Source organism: Dermacentor variabilis, chromosome 3, assembly GCF_050947875.1.
Source record: "Dermacentor variabilis isolate Ectoservices chromosome 3, ASM5094787v1, whole genome shotgun sequence".
Taxonomy (NCBI): domain Eukaryota; kingdom Metazoa; phylum Arthropoda; class Arachnida; order Ixodida; family Ixodidae; genus Dermacentor; species Dermacentor variabilis.
This window is the reverse complement of record NC_134570.1, coordinates 14,216,703-14,233,772: the sequence shown is the minus strand read 5'-3', so window position 1 is coordinate 14,233,772 and position 17,070 is coordinate 14,216,703. Positions and strand designations below refer to the sequence as shown.

Here is a 17,070-nt window from a genome sequence, read left to right as displayed (position 1 = left end):
TTGGAAACAAAGCACTGCATGAAACGGGGGTCTGTCTGCGGCGGCTGCTATGAATCGCGCCCACGCGTCACCCACGTGGTGCCTCCGGCGATCTCCCGATTAGCGAGGCAGTCTTGCCACATTTCGCTCCTTTTGCAACGTCTCGCACGAGACAGATTGTCCGCGTCAGCCACCGCGAAATCAAAACAAGTATAGAGCTTCGCTCAAATTTCACATTAGGGAGTATCATAATCGTCGGTCGATCACTCTTGTCTCAGTTGCTCTGTTTAACATCAGACTGCAAAATCAGGTACGGTAGGTTCATTTAGCTTTCTTTACTTGAGGTGCATTAGCCAAATATTTTTTAGAAAAAGGTGATTTATTCACTGAAAAACAGCTGTGCCCGAATGTCCCTGTTGCAACAAGGATGCTGGCTAGTTGGCTACCTGCATCTTCGCGCGTCGCCGTGAATGCATTCAAGCAAGAAAGGAAAAAAAAAGGAAAGAAAAAATCGAGACAGTCGTCAGGAAAGTCTTTTCATTTCGCGGGGATATCCAGACGAGGGCGCCGTACTTGCGCGATGTTTAAAGTGTACAGTTCTGATAACACCTTGGGTTGTTGTTAACGTACACGTAACACCTCCGAAAGACAGATATGTAAAAACACCTGCTAACAGCAATGTCGCTCTCTCCACACTCGCGGTAATATGCACATGTGAACAGTCTTACAAGTCGCGTAAACGAAAACGCTTTTTTGTTTCACGCTGCCTTTTTTTTTTTTATACAAGCTTGACTTCGCAATGCTGAGATGGAAGTTGCCAATGGCAGCGTGGCATATAGAGAATCGCATCTAGAACAAGTGTCCGGGTGCCCACCGCCGCTCAGCACGAAGTTCGGAAGGTGTCGGCATCTCTGGTGTCGCCGCAGAGACGTTCGAAAGAGAGAAACGTGAACCGCTCGCCGCAGTCGTTTCGCGCACACTTTGCGATCAGCGCGGCAGCGTTGCCATCACTGCAGTCGCGTGGCTATTTTCTGTCGCCGCACTGGTGTCCGGACACGGCTTCTGTTTCGTCTCCCAGTTCCCTGGTGTAACGCAGGCACGTCAGTCACGTGGCTTAATATAGGACGTGCTTCAGTAGTACGCTTTGAACCGAGGGTCCAGCAGCCCACAGCTACGAGGCGGCTGGCGTTGAGGCCCGCTCCTTGTTTTCTCGCCGCCAGTCGCTCGCGCACTCTGCTGCCGCCCTCTTTCACCAGACGGAGCACTTCTTGGCTGGATTCATGCGGCTCGTGTTGGGGCAGTGGTAGGCTCGGGAGAAGTCGTACGAGTTGGACAGTGGTCCCAGAACCCTGCGGCACGGCACAGGGCGAAAAAGAATGAAATAAATTCTTCAATACTTCTGCGAACATTTTCGAGCTGCTTACGTAACGATATAGATTCAAAGCTTCGTTACGACTGGCATGGTTTGCACGGAACCATATGAAGCCAACAGACAGTGAAGATAAGGAAATCCTAATTATACAATTTAACTGCATAATTAACCATGCAAAGAGAAAAAAATTAAAGTGGGAGAAAAGGCAAGTGGTTGCCATTGGGAGTCGTACCCACAACCTTCACATGACAGGTTCAGCTGGGCCACGGCTGTGGCTGTCCACTTCCTTGAATATTTTTGCGTGTGTAATAGACCGCCGTATGCTACCTCAAGGTATCAGGACTGCTGGGGTTGAGTCCTCCGTCATGCAGTGAACGAGAAGATTAAGGGAGACTGAGGAGCTCGATGTACACAATTCTACACACGTCCCATTTGCGCTAGGTCAAACTTTGGCTTTCACGAGGGCGTTCTCTACCAAATTTGTGCATTCATGCACTCAGTGCTGCTATCTAAATACATGTGAGCTGAAAAATAGTCTCTTTTGGCAATCACTGCACCGATTCTAATGAGGTTTGCTGCATTTAAAAGAAAAAAGTTAAAAAGTATTGACAGCACGAAGCAAATTCTTAAATTGAGCCGTCATTTTTTGCGAAAATTGTTGAAAATTGCAATGCCTAATAAACTGGAATATCAGATTTTCAACGTAGTATGACAGTAATAAAAAGCCTTATCGCAAATCTGCGAACTGCATTGATAAAACATCTAAAGCGGACAATATTGTTGCATTATACATTACACTGAAATATACTACTATGTGAGTACACTGTGAACATTTTTACACTCCTAAGGCTGTTTTCTTGTCGCACTGGTAACACCCTTACAGTTAGGGCTTTACAAAAAATTATATAGGACCCCAAGAAGCTCTAATTAGACGTGCAACGACAAAGACGTAGTTGAAAACTATGTAATCATTCTGACAGCCTTGGGCGCACAGAAATATCCGTCAAGAGAATTTCACGGGGAGAGATATGAAACTGTAACAAAGCAGAGTAACATAGCTATATGTAACATAGCAGAGTGTTGGTGTAGGCCAGTTGGTGATTCATGATTTTAAGAAGTTACCGTAAGCAAAACATGAGACTTGAAGAAAGGGACAGCACGAAGCGGTTTCGGCAAGTTACCGCAAGTAAAACACGAGACTTGAGCAAACACGTTACCAGTGCGACAAGAAAACACTCTGAAGGGTGCAAAAATTTTTACAGTGCAGGACTTTTTCAAAGCCCTCTTTAACTTTGTAAGAATTTCACCTCAGCTGTAAATTCATATATCAAGACTGTCCACTTTAAATGCCCTAACAGGTGCAGTCTAAGAACTGCGCTATCGGTGTTTCATGCGTAGCTACGAATTCATAAACTTGGTGCCTCCATTTTTGAACTTAGCAATTTTCGGGAATTTTCGTGAGAGATTTCAGGCCTTAAACAAAATCCTGTTATATATATATATATATATATATATATATATATATATATATATATATATATATATATATATATATATATATATATATATATTTTGTGTGTGTGTGTGTGTAAAACCACGTGACTGGCTTCCCAGACTTCACACACACACACAAACTTTTTTCGCTTTGGCACTCCTAACGCTAACGAATAAAAAAAAAAGAACATGGCTCGCCATGCAGGCCCAGCCAAAGTGGATGTCCAGCGAAGCTGTTGAAAACCGCCACTGCAACTGGTAAGGGGCGTATGCAATTCTTTATCGCTTTAGATTAATGGTAGTAATGTTAATTTAGAGTAATGGGATGGATGGAAACAACTTTATTGTAAATCCAGCAGAGTTTGACGACCCGGGCTCAGGTCTCCCATGAGGGGATTTCGAGGCCTTTCCTCGTCGCCGCCTCTCGGGCCCGCCGGACTGCCCACTTATGTGTCTTGAGATTGGAGCTTGAGATTTCGACGCAAGAGCTTCCGGAGCTACTGCCAGTAAGGGAGTAATGGTAATTTTGACAGCACACCGTCACTGGTGGTATGGCCGTTTCTCTTTCCCTTTGCTGCTCCTCGCATTCATGCTGCTCATCGGGAGCCCTAACTATGCGTTGCCTACCCATAGCGGTGCTGAAATAACAATGACATCAGTTGTTAGGCTGGTTATTTTATATATGAAAGGCTAATGACGTCACTCCCTACGGCGCAAGCTGCCGTCGCCGCGGCAGCTTGCGCCGCGGCGACAGCAGCTTGCGTAGCGCTCCCCGCATACGTTTCCCGGTAAAGGTTACAGTACTAACCTTTACCGGGAAACGTATGCGGGGAGCGCTACGTCATCAATGACGCAGTTTGGATGCTTGTTTTGCGCTTGTTCTTTATTGAAATGAGTGCTGTGTTGTATGTTGCATGCGCGATTCCAATAATGTATGCACTTTCCGCTTCAATCGCAGAAGGTAAGCCGGAATTTTTCGCGGCGCGAGAAATTCCGGCTTACTAGAGGCTACCAGCTTTGCAGCAAAGAATCAATAAAATCTTGCTCATCACATCCGAATGAAGAAGGTGAACGGCATGTTTTCTCATCTTTATTGAAAACAAAATGTGCTGTTCCTCGATTTAGACGAAAGCTATAACCGCAATTGCCGGAACGAGAGAAACGAAAGCCGTGAGACGTAATGCGCACCACACGAAGCTGAACGACCTGGGATGCCTGCGATACACTTGCCTTATCCGGCAAACAAAGGGCAGCAATAGCGGCCTGTACAAATAGGACTCATATGTGACGATACTGATATCAACTCCTAGGGTGACTTAGGTTCAGGTTTGAGAGTTTTACCTGCAGATCTCGTATTTATGGAAATGGATGAATCGTACAGCTCGACATCGACTGCGCCCAATTCGATGAGCTTCATTACGTTTTATATAGCAGGGCAGCTAAAATCTATCGACTGCCGGGAGCAATTTATTTAGACCTTCATTATTCGAAAAATAAATTTAGAAAATTGGAGCATCTCCTTTACAGCTCTGTAACCTCGCAATGGAATGATACCGATACGTTGAAAACTGAATCAATTAGCATGTACATAACTCACAAAACTGATACACATCGCTCTGAAATACACTACGAATTTGTAAATAACCTTTCGCAAAACTAACGGCGAAAAAAATTATATGTACTTCGTTTAAACTACAAAAGAAATCAGTTTATTTCCGCACATTAGACGTTATAACAGGTGTATTCTGTCTGATTTCGATGCGTATGAAGTTGCAGATTTGGTGCTGCTTTTTTCTTCTTTTAGACTTCCGCAATTTTCCTGAAATATTACATACCCTAAATATTTTTTTTCAGCTGTCGGTTTTATACAACGTTTATTCTCGAATGTAACGCATTTCGTTCTGATCAGTTCAGCGACTGCCCGAGGAGAGCATACCTATAACTTATAGGTTTCACGTGGCTTCGGAAAGAAGTGTAGTTGGCACCGATCTAAAGCTGCATTTTCTAACCGCTTTGTGATTCGAGGTATCGCCACGATGTCTATGAAGCCACGCGCACAAAGTGGTGGCAAGAACTGACATCGATCGCACACACACGCACAGAAAAGAAAGGAAATAATCGTGCTTGAAATTGCAAGATATCCTCGGTGTTTTTTCAGCCATTTTCCTTCCCTATAAGCGAGTTAACTTTTTCTTTTTTTCATTCTCAGCAGGAGAGTGCCCCTCGAGTCACTATAGTGAGCGGTCTGATCTGTCGACGCTCGTCCGCCTGGCTATTCACTGCAGGAAAGTTGACTTAACCTGATCGGTCCTGGACAGTGGACTGAAGTTCTGATCTTGTTCAGGGCTTCCTCGGGTCTCATAGAGCCGCACCATATCTGAAAAGAAAAATACAAGTAAAGGAGAAAGAAAGAAACGCCAATGTATGAAAGCCTTTAACCCTACAGCTAGAATAGAACTGACACAACTTGCCAAGTTAGTCATCAAGCGTAAGATAACTGACATAAGGAAGTCTAAAACATGGATAGAATTGAGCATGCTCTCAGGAACGGAGACAGTATAAAAGCAGCGAAGAAACTAGGAATAGGCAAGAATGCGTTAAGAGACAAAGCCGGCAATATCATTACTAATATGGATAAGATAGTTCAAGTGGCTGAGGAGTTCTATAGAGATTTATGCAGTACCAGTGGCACCCACGACGATAATGGAAGAGGGAACAGTCTACAGGAAACTGAAATCCCACAAGTAACGCGGGCAGAAGTAAAGAAAGCCTCGGGAGGTATGCAACGGGGGAAGGCAGCTGGGGAGGATCAGGTAACAGCAGATTGTTCTAGAAAAACTGGCCACCCTGTATACGCAATGCCTCATGACCTCAAGCATACCGTAATCTTGGAAGAACGCCAACATAATCTTAATTCATAAGAAAGGGGACGCCAAGGTCTGGAAAAATTATAGAGCGATCAGCTTACTGTTCGTTGCCTACAAAGTATTTACTAAGGTAATCGCAAGCAGAACCAGGAACACCTTAGACTTATGTCAACCAAAGGACCAGGCAGGATTTCGTAAAGGCTACTCAACAATAGACGATGTTCACACTATCAGTGAGGTGATAGAGAAATGTGCAGAATATAACCAACCTTTATATATAGCTTTCATTGATTACGACAAAGCGTTTGATTTAGTGGAAACCGCAGCAGTCATGCAGGCATACGGAATGGGGGTGTCGACGAGCCATATGTAAAAATACTGAAAGATATCTATAGCGGCTCCACAGCCACAGTATAGTCCTCCATAAAGAAAGCAACAAAATCCCAATAAAGAAGGGCGTCAGGCAGGGAGATAAGATCTCTCCAATGCCATTCACAGCGTGTTTACAGGAGGTATTGAGAGGCCTGGATTGGGAAGAATTGGGGATAAGAGTTAATGGAGAATACCTTGGTAACATGCGATCCGCTGATGGTATTGCCTTGCTTAGTAACTCAGGGGACCGATTGCAATGCATGCTCATTGACCTGGACAGGCAAAGCAGAAGGGTGGGTCTAAAAACTAATCTGCAGAAAACTAAAGTAATGTTTAACAGTCTCGGAAGAGAACAGCAGTTTACGATAAGTAGCGAGGCACAGGAAGTGGTAAGGGAAGACATCTACTTAGGTCAGATAGTGGCGGCGGATCCGGATCATGAGACTAAAATAATCAGAAGAATGGGCTGGGGGGCGTTTGGCAGGTTTTCTCAGATCATCAACAGCAGGTTGCCATTATCCCTCAAAATAAAAGTGTATAAAAACTGTGTCTTACCAGTATTCACCTACGGGGCAAAAACCTTGAGGCTTACGAAAAGGGCTCTACTTAAATTGAGGAGGATGCAACGAGCTATGGAAAGAAGAATGATGGATGTAACGTTAAGGGATAAGAAAAGAGCAGATTGGGTAAGGGAATAAACGGGAGTTAATGACATCTTAGTTGAAATCAAGAAAAAGAAATGGGGGAGGGGGGCATGGGCAGGGCATGTAATGAGGAGGGAAGATAACCGATGGTCATTTAAGGGTTACGGACTGGATTCCAAGAGAAGGGAAGCGTAGCGGGGGGGGGGGGCAGAAAGTTAGGTGGGCGTATGAGATTAAGGAGTTTGCAGGGACAACATGGCCACAATCAGCACATGACCGGGTTAGTTGGAGAAGTATTGCAAAGGCCTTTGCCCTGCAGTGGACGTAGCCAGGCTGACGATGATGAAAGGAGAAAAAAGTCATGCTGCGTTATGGAACGTTGCTGAGGGGTCAATTCCACGTAGATCAAAACGGCGATGCAAAAATTGGAGGACGCTTAAGCGTCGCCTTTAAGAGTGGAACGCGGTAGCATTCAAAGATCCCTGACTGCTTGTCACGATTCCCAGCAACCGCAGCTTTCTTGCGGATGCGCGCGGAGTCTATATATATGGACATATATGTGAGAGCTTAGTCTACGCTAATAAATCGTGAAGTTGTGGGCAATTTAGCTGCGGTTCATCTGGCAAAACAAGATGAGCACGACATGGCAATAATAGAGAGCAAGAACAAGACGCTGATATTGATGGGTATGGGCCCAAGAGAGAGAGGAGAATAAGGCATCCTAAAGCACAATTGTAGGCTTCCTGTCATCCTTGCGGCAAGAGCACTGCATGGTAACACGTTGGCTAACTGAGATCAGTTTGGCGATCGGTACCTACGACTTTTTCGGAATGGCAAAACCAGCTATATGCACGGATACGGGACACGTCGCATGTCTGCGGCTTCAGAATTACGTTATTCAACTCGTTGAACTAGCTGATCATTCGTTGTGGTCATAAATAACATAGTAAAGGAATCCACGAATGGCCGTTCATGGCTGCTGGCAGCAGAAGTTAGTACACACACCCATTGAAAAAAAAAAAAAGTTGCAGTTTTACCTATGCAAGCTAAAGCGCTGATAGCTATATATAGCAGATCATTAGACTATTACACTAAAAGATGTAGTTAAAAAGCATAAGCTATTCCACTCTGTGAAGGTGAATGACCAGCGAAGCTAGGTTGCAAACGACAAAGACGTGACACACAAATGTACGAACACATTTAATGTCTTGATCGGTGGTCGTCGTGACGAAAGGTACGCAAATGAGAGCCCACAGACTTTCGGACATGGTGACCGACCGGTATTCCGATCAAGTTGGAGGTGACTTGGGATTGACCACCTCTTGCAACTGACTGGATACGGCGTAGAAGGACTGGTGATATGGTGCTGCTTGAGTGGGTAAGCCTTTGGTTTTGGCTGTAATATTTACCAGGCTTCAATTTCTCTGTGTTTGTAGATTTGAACCGTTGGGGATCTTTTACTTGTACTCTGATTTGCGTGGGTACCGCAGCAAGTATTGTGTGACAGCAGAGCCAAAGCTTAAAGTAGCGACCATGGTCCTGTTGTGTTTGACGAGAGCTGACCTGTTGTGGTTGTGTGAAGAGGTCGAGGTAGACGTAGAGGATGACTTGACGGAAGCAGAAATGCGTAAAACCATTCTCCAAAGTGGCAATGATTTGAAATTCATCGAACATTTAGGTAACCGAATTCTAAGCAAAAAACGGGAACAGAAAGTAATTAGGCAAGGACAGGAAGAAATGAGGCAAAAACAGGAAGAAGCTAGGCAGGAACTGAAAAGAATTTCGCAGGAAGAAGGCCTAACAGAAGTAACAAGGCAGTACGTTGCTGCATTGAACAAAGACATCCAAGGTTTGGATCAGTCAATCGAACGAAGTCAACAGCGGATCGAGAAATCTGTAGGCTGGACGCAGCGAAAGTGGGAGGAAGTCGATAGCAGATTTTGGTCGAAAGCCGAGAGAAGTAGTAGCACCTGCGAGATTAGCAGCACGTTCATAGATGAACTCGAAGTGACAGCAGCTAACGAAGCCTTAGTGACTACAGAGGCTGTTAAAGGCCGTAGTGAGAGCGACGAGGTGCTGTGCCAACAGAGCACTGTAGAGACAGCTAGGCCAGCTGTGAATGAATTGGCGCATTCACTGCGCGTGTGCGTCGCATGTAATGTTAACGAAGTCGTTAACGAAGTAGAGAGTACTGCTGACCCGGCAGACGCGAGCACTCATGTCGAGTCAGATCTGCGTGACGAAATGAAGTGCCAGCTGGACGATGCAGTTGAGGGCAGGTCACAGGATTGCGAGCTGCGTAGCTCCAGGATTGCGAGCTGCTCTCATTAACTCCAGGGAAGACAACTGCATGGTTCAAGGATCGGTGCAACTGTCCGAAAGTCTAGGTAGCCAAGAGAGGGATGATTTAGTTAAGAATCATTCGGACTGTGCGGGTGAGACAACGATCGAGACCGACGAGCTGTGTGCCGATGCACAGCGTGAGCTGGGCAATGCAGTAGAGAGCATTTCGCAGGAGCGCGAGTTGCATAGCTCGAGTGAAGACTGCTGCATTGTTCCAGAGCCGGTTGAGCTGTCCGCCAGTCGAGTCAAGGAGAGAGTTGATGTAAATGAAAATCGCTCAGACTGTGCGGGTAGCAGAGCGATCCGGGCCGACGAGATGTGTACCGGCCAGCTTGAGGCACGAGAAGGCAGCGTCAAAGGGAGTTCAAAGAGAAAGCCCCGTAGAAAGAAGCGCCGTAAGGATCGGAATGCGGTGAATAATGTAGCGCGGCCACAAAGGGGACAGACGCAAAAAGCCAGGGCGCGAGGAAAAGAAAGGCGCGGTCGCCGTTGACGACGTTGGCGCATCAAGCACGTTCGAGCCACCGGACAAAAAGAAACCTAGAAGCATGTTCTGCGCGGACAAAGGGCACGGGGCAGTTATGTTCCTCGTCGTTCCGCCGTTCTTTTCGAGGTGCAGCGTGTAGTGGGGGGGGGGGGGGCGAAGGAGCACAAGGTGGCAAGACGAGACGAAGTGGTAGGGAGTCGTGACGCGGTCAGTCGAGTTCATGATGAAAGTCTGGCACCAGGACGTAAATTGCCAAGACACGGCAACGTCTTGAAGGAACTGATAGGGTGTCGGTCCTTTTGTTGTTTCTGGGTAGCCGAATAGCTTTCGAACGGCGAACACCTCGAGTATGGCTTAAAAGTATGAGTCAGTCGTAAACGTTTAGAATTGGAGGCCAAGACTGCTTCCGTAGAAGGGAAACGTGTTCTTTTGTTTTATTTTTGAGCATTTGAAAATTTTCGCGAGTTACGACTAAAGTTTCTTTCAATATGTAAGGTATGAGCTCTGTTTGTTTCGTTTGAGAAGCTCCGAGATTTGAAAGATGCATTGTATGTAAACCTTTACTTTCGCGAGGTGCTAATTAATGAGTAGATTGGGTTTCTTTTTTGTGAGTAACCTGAAGGCCATGGTTATCGGTGAGAGGCCTATGGTAACGCGCGTGAGTATTAGTTAACCATCTTTATTTTTAGAATTTTCGGAGTTTCTAAGTTGAAGCGTGTAGGTTTTCAGTAAGTGCGTCATTGGCACGGAAAAGCGTTCTTAGTTCCAGTAGCGCGTGTCCTGTGCGGACGGAAGGAAGCAGTGTTTGTGACTGGGTCGCTCGTGTGTGTTGAGGGCGGCCGTGTTCTGACTTCTCTAGTAAGCGTGCGTGGAGCTAGTTATTAGAAGACGCATTTGTTTAAGGGTTCTGCGGAGTCCGTAAGTTACGCAAGTTTAGTTTCTCGTTTGAGGTACATGTCCTGTATGGACTAGAGGAAGGAACGTGAGCAAGCGTGATTAAACATTTGCGTACGACGCAAGTACGCGTTCTGAATAGGGATCACAAAGCTAGCGCGATTGTGATTATGCACCTGTGGAGTTGACCAGACTGTTCAGTGGCACCAGTACGTGCGATAAGTACGCCACTACGATAGGGTAAGAACAGGCTGTCCGTGAAGTTAGGCTGCTTAAGTTATGTTCGGGTATTGGTGGTTGAGAGCCTTCGGTTTAGTTCTACGTAAACCTTTGCTCTTGTGCAGCACGACAGTCAGATCTGGTTAAACTCAAGGGAAACGTCAAAATTTGGGGTTCCCAGTTGAGCGGCTTGCATAGAAATATTGATAGGAAGCCTGGTGGGTTAACAGCTGATTACGGGCGCTTCTTGCACGCTGAGTGGTATTGTGTTGCCGGGATCCACTCTTTTGTGCCGGTTGTTGTGAGATGGTTTAAGGCATTCCAAGGGCGCAGTTGTTGCGGAGAGCTAAGCCGTATTCTTGCTCGCCAGCCATTCTCTTCCTGCCCAGCGGTTGTCGACACTGGCCAGTCGAGATTTCCCGGGCCATGGAGGAGCTGTTATGATCGGCCTGCAGGGGTACTGCTCTGCAAACCTATCTCAGCCCGCTGCAGTTGTTTCGATTGACCCGCGGTGGTGGGGTCCTTCAGAGAACCGGCGACGACGACAGCGCTAACCAACATGCACTTCCTTCGGAGAACTAGAGACCACAGCAGCGTTAATCCACCATGCGCCTCCTTCGGAGAGTCGGCGACGGCAGCAGGGCTGGCCACGTTTGCCGGACCGTGTATTGTTGGTTGATTTGCCGTGGCTTTCATGGTCTATTTGAAGCAAGAGAGCTTCTCTAACAAAGGGTGTTTTGCGGTTTTGCGTTTCCTTGGGCCCCAGGATTCGTCCAGTCCGCTGACACTCGTGGCGACTACCGGAGAAGTCAGCTCTGGAATTAAGAGGCGCCGGCTGGGGTCAACCGTGACAATCTGGCTACGAAGACCCGCTCAACTCGGTGGATTGTGGGAATCCGAAGTGTGTATGTGAGTGTGTGAGCCCTCCCCCTCAAAGGCGGGTCAACTACGCCCCAAGGACTGTGGGCGGTCCGATTGGACGAAGGTTGGACAGCAGTTTTCCCTCCCCTAGGGATCTATGGAGGACAGAGGCTTTTTAAGCAGCAGTTTGTCGGCTGCTAGGAGTGTGCTTGGTGCTTGGAACTCCTGTGCTGTATGCATCGTTTTTCGGGCTCCATTTGGGAGTCATGTTAGACTGTTGAAATGTATCTCATGTTTTAATGTAAGTAAATCCTGTACCCCTACGCCCCGACGAACAGCCAGGGCCTTGCTACATCCCCGACCACAACCCGTACAGTGCGTAGTTCTGTGGGCAGGGAAACTTTCACTAAACATTCGCCTAGTTAACTAAATAAGCGCTGTGTAACGCGCCAAAACACACATGAACAGAGCGTATTCGGCGACTGCGAGCATTCGCCGTCAATACGCTGTCGCAGTGAGGGACAGACGCTCTTTTCACCACTTCATGTGTGCGCGCCGCCGAAACAAAGCAAATCACGTGACCAGCCACACCAATAAATACAGAATGCGCCTTCCCTTCTTGCCTCTGCTTGCTCGCTTGCCCTCTCGGGTCGCCAACGCATGCTTGCCCTCGCACCCGCGCCAGATCACGTGACCTCCGACACGCAGCATGGCGCGTGGGCCGAGCAGGCATGCGCCTAGCACTCGGTTCAGCACGGCGGCGACTGTCCTCGCCACTGTCGCAATAAGAGCGCGTCGCTAACCTGAGCGTAGTTGAGGAAGAACAGCTGGTCGTGCGTGAGGCTGATGCCCGGCAGCAGGGGCTCCTCGCCGTGTTGCTTGACCCACTTCTTGTACGCCTGCGGAAAAACAGGGGGTCACGTGCGTTCTCGTCTTTTCCACTCTTGTAGACTACGAAAAGTATTGTCTAGCCAAATCTCGTACGTTAGTGCATGCGTGGACGCACCGAGCTTAACACCTGGGATGACGCGTTGTCTGGAATAGTGGGAGTGAGTGAGTTATTCTGACGGCATTGAAAATGGTTGCAGGTGTTGTGTGACTTGTGTTGCTGGTTTCTCCACAAACAATATAGTGTCAAACAAGCAAAGGAGGATATCATGAGGTGATATGCAGAAGAAACATATCCGGCAACAAAGCACATTTCGTAAACATGCTTACACAACAACAGCCAATGTAGAAAAAATAAACAGCGCACGAATGATCTAGATACACACAGGAGGCTGTGACAGAATAACAGTATAATGTGTTAATACTCGGATACAGTGTCCTTTTCAGTAAAGCAGGTTATTAAAGCTTTCAGAGCTGATCACTGCGATGAACGGTAGCGCGTCTATGCGGAACAGTATGGCCAGAGGCACTCGTGACAACACTGCTGTAAGATATGGATGCAGACACTGGGCACCGTGTACACGTCTTGTGGTCACGTGCTCCGTGCGCATCCGAATGACGGGACAGTTCACGCGGGAACAGGACAGGATTTGTGTCACTCACCCGGTACGCCTGCTTGAGTCCTCCGTTGTCGGCGATGTTCTCTCCCTGGGTCATCTTGCCGTTGATCTGCGATGCAGTCAGACGGAGCCATTACTGAAATGTCCGGGATCGTAGCATATTTATCTTGGTTTTTTGAGCCATATTTGTTAGCTTTGCCTTCCGCATTCAGGCATAGTGGTACTATATACATTGGTCCACTACCGAACACTCCGCCCATATTATGGTTAACCTGTAGCCATAACAACGGGGTGGGCGTTATAAAGCGCGGTAAATAAATTCAAGAAGTAGCTCCAAGGAGTTCGCGCAAGCTTTAGATGTCCATATTGCATGTCAGGGGAGATACAGATGCAGAGGATGTTGCACTTGATTCAATATTAACCTGACGGGCTTGGAAGTGCTTACGTTGAGGTTGACGTCTTCGAGGACGTAGCTGGAATACTGGTCCACCATGCACTGAGCCCTCTCGCGGAACGTTTGCACAGTCTTGTTGTTCCACCAGGGCTGCAGGTTCCCATCCTTGTCGAATTGCCGACCTGCACCATCGACGTGTGTACGCGCGAGTACAGAACAAAGAAATTCGGGCAGGCATTTCGTAGGCGTTTCAATTAAATTCTGGGGTTTTACGCGCCAAAGCTACCATCCGATTATGAGGCACGCCGTAGTGGGGGTCTCCGAATCAATTTCAACCACCTGGGTTTCTTTGACGTGCATTTTACGAACGGTACACGAGTGTTTTTGCATTCCGTCCCCATCGGAAGCGAGCCCGCGAGCTCGCGTAAGCTCGGCAATGAAACTTCATAGCCACTGCGCTACAGCGGCGGGTGGCGGACGCTTCAGTTTCCTTTCTTTCGCTTGTCGTTGTAGACGGCACGGATCAAGCAGGCGCTGATCGGGGCAGCACATGCTATCTCCGGGAAAATCGGGTGAGGTGCCTAAATATATTTTTTCAGCGTGTTTCTGGCGGATTCGTTTGTGAATGTGCGTTATTCTTCCCGTCAAATAAATTTTGCCAGGAAAGTTGGGCTCCATCTCCCGTGCAATGCAGACAGTACACTAAAGCAAAGGAGTCAACGAAACATTGAAACAATGGAAACATGGAAACATCCGGCAACATTGATGCCTTCTAGTAGCATGTGTTGGTTTATTGACCGGTTGCCTTGGCCCAAAAACTTACTCGCGACGTCTGCAGCAGAAAGGATGTTCCACATCCGCCGCCGAAGCTTCTGAGCGGTGGCGCTGGCTAACACTCCCGGGGTTAGTTCTAGCAGAAAAACATAATACCCCGAAAAGTGGATGGGATGGCAGGTCCTGGTGGAGTAGTCTGGTGGCGCGGGGCAACCTCCATTTCTGCACTGGACTCACTCACGTTGCACTCAAGTTGCACTCACTCACTCACTCACTCACTCACTCACTCACTCACTCACTCACTCACTCACTCACTCACTCACTCACTCACTCACTCACTCACTCACTCACTCACTCACTCACTCACTCACTCACTCACTCACTCACTCACTCACTCACTCACTCACTCACTCACTCACTCACTCACATGGGAAATGGAGAGCAAGATTGTTTCCAGCATGGAAGCAAAGCCACAGTGTAGTTTGCCCCCTATAAATGCTTTACTCCGGAGACATGATGTTGTGTTGCCTTTGCTTTCAAAAGATGCTTTCGTGCAGCCGTTGGGTCGTGTTTACGATCTCCTGGTTCATGATAGGTCGTTTAGAACACCGTTTCAAGCCTATTTATAGTGATCTCGCAATAGGCCTCTGCACTGACAGCTCTATAGATAGTTGTGCTTGCAACGATTTTTCTGCGTGTGCTTGTGTGCGTGTGTGGGGGATTCCAGAAGCCCGCGAATAATATGCGCGAAATTGCCGCCGACTGGCCGCTCGAGGCACTTTTCCTGCACTCGCGGGCGTCTTTCACGTCCGGTAAAACTGTTTTATGTAGCACGTATTGAGCAAAAGAAAGCTGCATAAGCACTTTTTCATGTTGCTCTACAATTTTCTCATTGACACTTTTCATCTAACTATAATGTTTGAGAAGCTGATTAATTAATTAGGGCTAATTATGGAATTAGGCGGAATGTAAAAAATAAACTGAGCGACTGCAGACATTACCTTTCTGTCCAGCTAGGTGGCATTCGCATACTTTTAAACTTTCGCCACACTTAGCTGGGACACCCTGTGTATAATATAAGAAGCATACAAAGACATCACGGACAACATAGGAGAAATTACTTGTACTTTCAGGATTAAATAAATGGTAAACTAATGGAACTGAAAATGGACAAAAATATTCAGTGCCCTTCCACTCTGTGAAGAAGGATGACCAGCGAAGCTGTGCATGTGGGCCCCTTAATGGCGAACTGCACCTCTGCCGTGGGTAGGCCCGGTATTGCACTATCTTCGGGATCGGCCCACGTATGGAGTGGTTAACGCCTGCTTCACCTTCGCAGCGGGTCGCGCCGGCATTTGACAATCTTCGGGATCGGCCCACGTATGTAAAATTGTTGGTCTATGTCCACGTAGACGAGATCCGCCAGAACCTAGCCATAAACACATTTGCTGTAGAAACAACTGGCCGCAGGTGGGGAACGATCCCACGTCTTAGCATTACGCGTGCGGCGCTCTTACCAAATGAGCTACCGCGGCGCCGCTTTCCCATCCACTTTCTTGGGTATTATGTTTTACTGCTACAACTAACCTCGGGAGTGTTAGCCAGCGCCACCGCTCAGAAACTTTGGCGGCGGATGGGGAACACCCTTTCTGCTGCAGACGTCACGAGTACGTAATCTTTTTTTGCGTTAAGGCAACTGGTCAATAAACCCACACATTCCACCTGAATATATATATATATATATATATATATATATATATATATATATATATATATATATATATATATATATATATATATATATATATATATATATATATATATATCCGGACTCGCATAGTTAACATTATAATAGTGTCTCGTTTGTTACCTTTGTCGTCGAAGCCGTGAGTAATCTCGTGACCTATGACAACTCCTATGCCACCGTAGTTGAGGGACCTGCGCGGCAGACAATCAATCAATCACTCAATCAATCAATACATACATACATACATACATACATACATACATACATACATACATACATACATACATACATACATACATACATACATACATACATACATACATGCATACATACATACATACATACATACATACATACATACATACATACATACATACATACATACATACATACATACATACATACATACATACATACATACATATTTTATTCATGAGGGAAAGGCTGGTAACGGAGGAAAGGACGGGAAGGATATATTTTATATTCATATTATAGCTCGAGAACATAATTTAAGTAACCTTACCCATTTTGCCAAATGCAGAAGAAGAAGTATTTTAATGACTGGAAAATGTAGAGAGGTCGGCCGGATAATGGAGCATCTGGCCTGCTACTCTACGTAAGGGAAGAGGAAGAGGGGAAGAAAAAGGGTCACTATGGGGGATGATAATGGGAGGAACGAGGTGAAGGACACATTACACAACCGGTATCACAGGAGTGAGTCCTGGCCCGTGTCACCTAGGAAACGTGATAGAGCACGCATTGTCTGTGTCGTCTGCCAACTCTGTGGCCATGCGCCTAGCAAGAGGTCCTCCGACAGTGGTCCATTGTGTAAATGTCTCAAGGTATCTACCATTGCCCGTCTTTCGCGCGCATAGTCAGGGCACACCACGAGCACATGATGGATGGATGGATGGATGGATGGATGGATGGATGGATGGATGGATGTTATGAGCGTCCCCTTTGGAACGGGGCGGTGGCTTGCGCCACCAAGCTCTTGCTACTATGCTGCCTAATATCCTACCTAGGTTAACCAATGAGAAACAAAAAAAAAATGACACTATGAACTACCACGTCCAAATTTTCTGATACCCTATTGCGAACTGTGCTTTTGTACG

At 46.9% G+C, this 17,070-nt stretch overlaps 1 protein-coding gene across 1 annotated transcript in view; it reads right to left on the bottom strand.

The window, feature by feature from the left end:
• Positions 1-1,134: 1,134 nt before the first annotated feature.
• Positions 1,135-17,070, bottom strand: part of LOC142575161 (neprilysin-1-like) — a 54,397-nt gene continuing 38,461 nt past the window's right edge. The window contains exons 12-17 of the mRNA XM_075684235.1: positions 16,079-16,146; positions 13,486-13,616; positions 13,084-13,149; positions 12,336-12,431; positions 5,146-5,222; positions 1,135-1,328 (exon numbers count right to left, since the gene is read on the bottom strand). Coding sequence (XP_075540350.1) covers positions 1,229-1,328; positions 5,146-5,222; positions 12,336-12,431; positions 13,084-13,149; positions 13,486-13,616; positions 16,079-16,146 — 538 coding nt within the window. The 3' untranslated portion in view covers positions 1,135-1,228. The remainder of the gene's footprint in view (positions 1,329-5,145; positions 5,223-12,335; positions 12,432-13,083; positions 13,150-13,485; positions 13,617-16,078; positions 16,147-17,070) is intronic.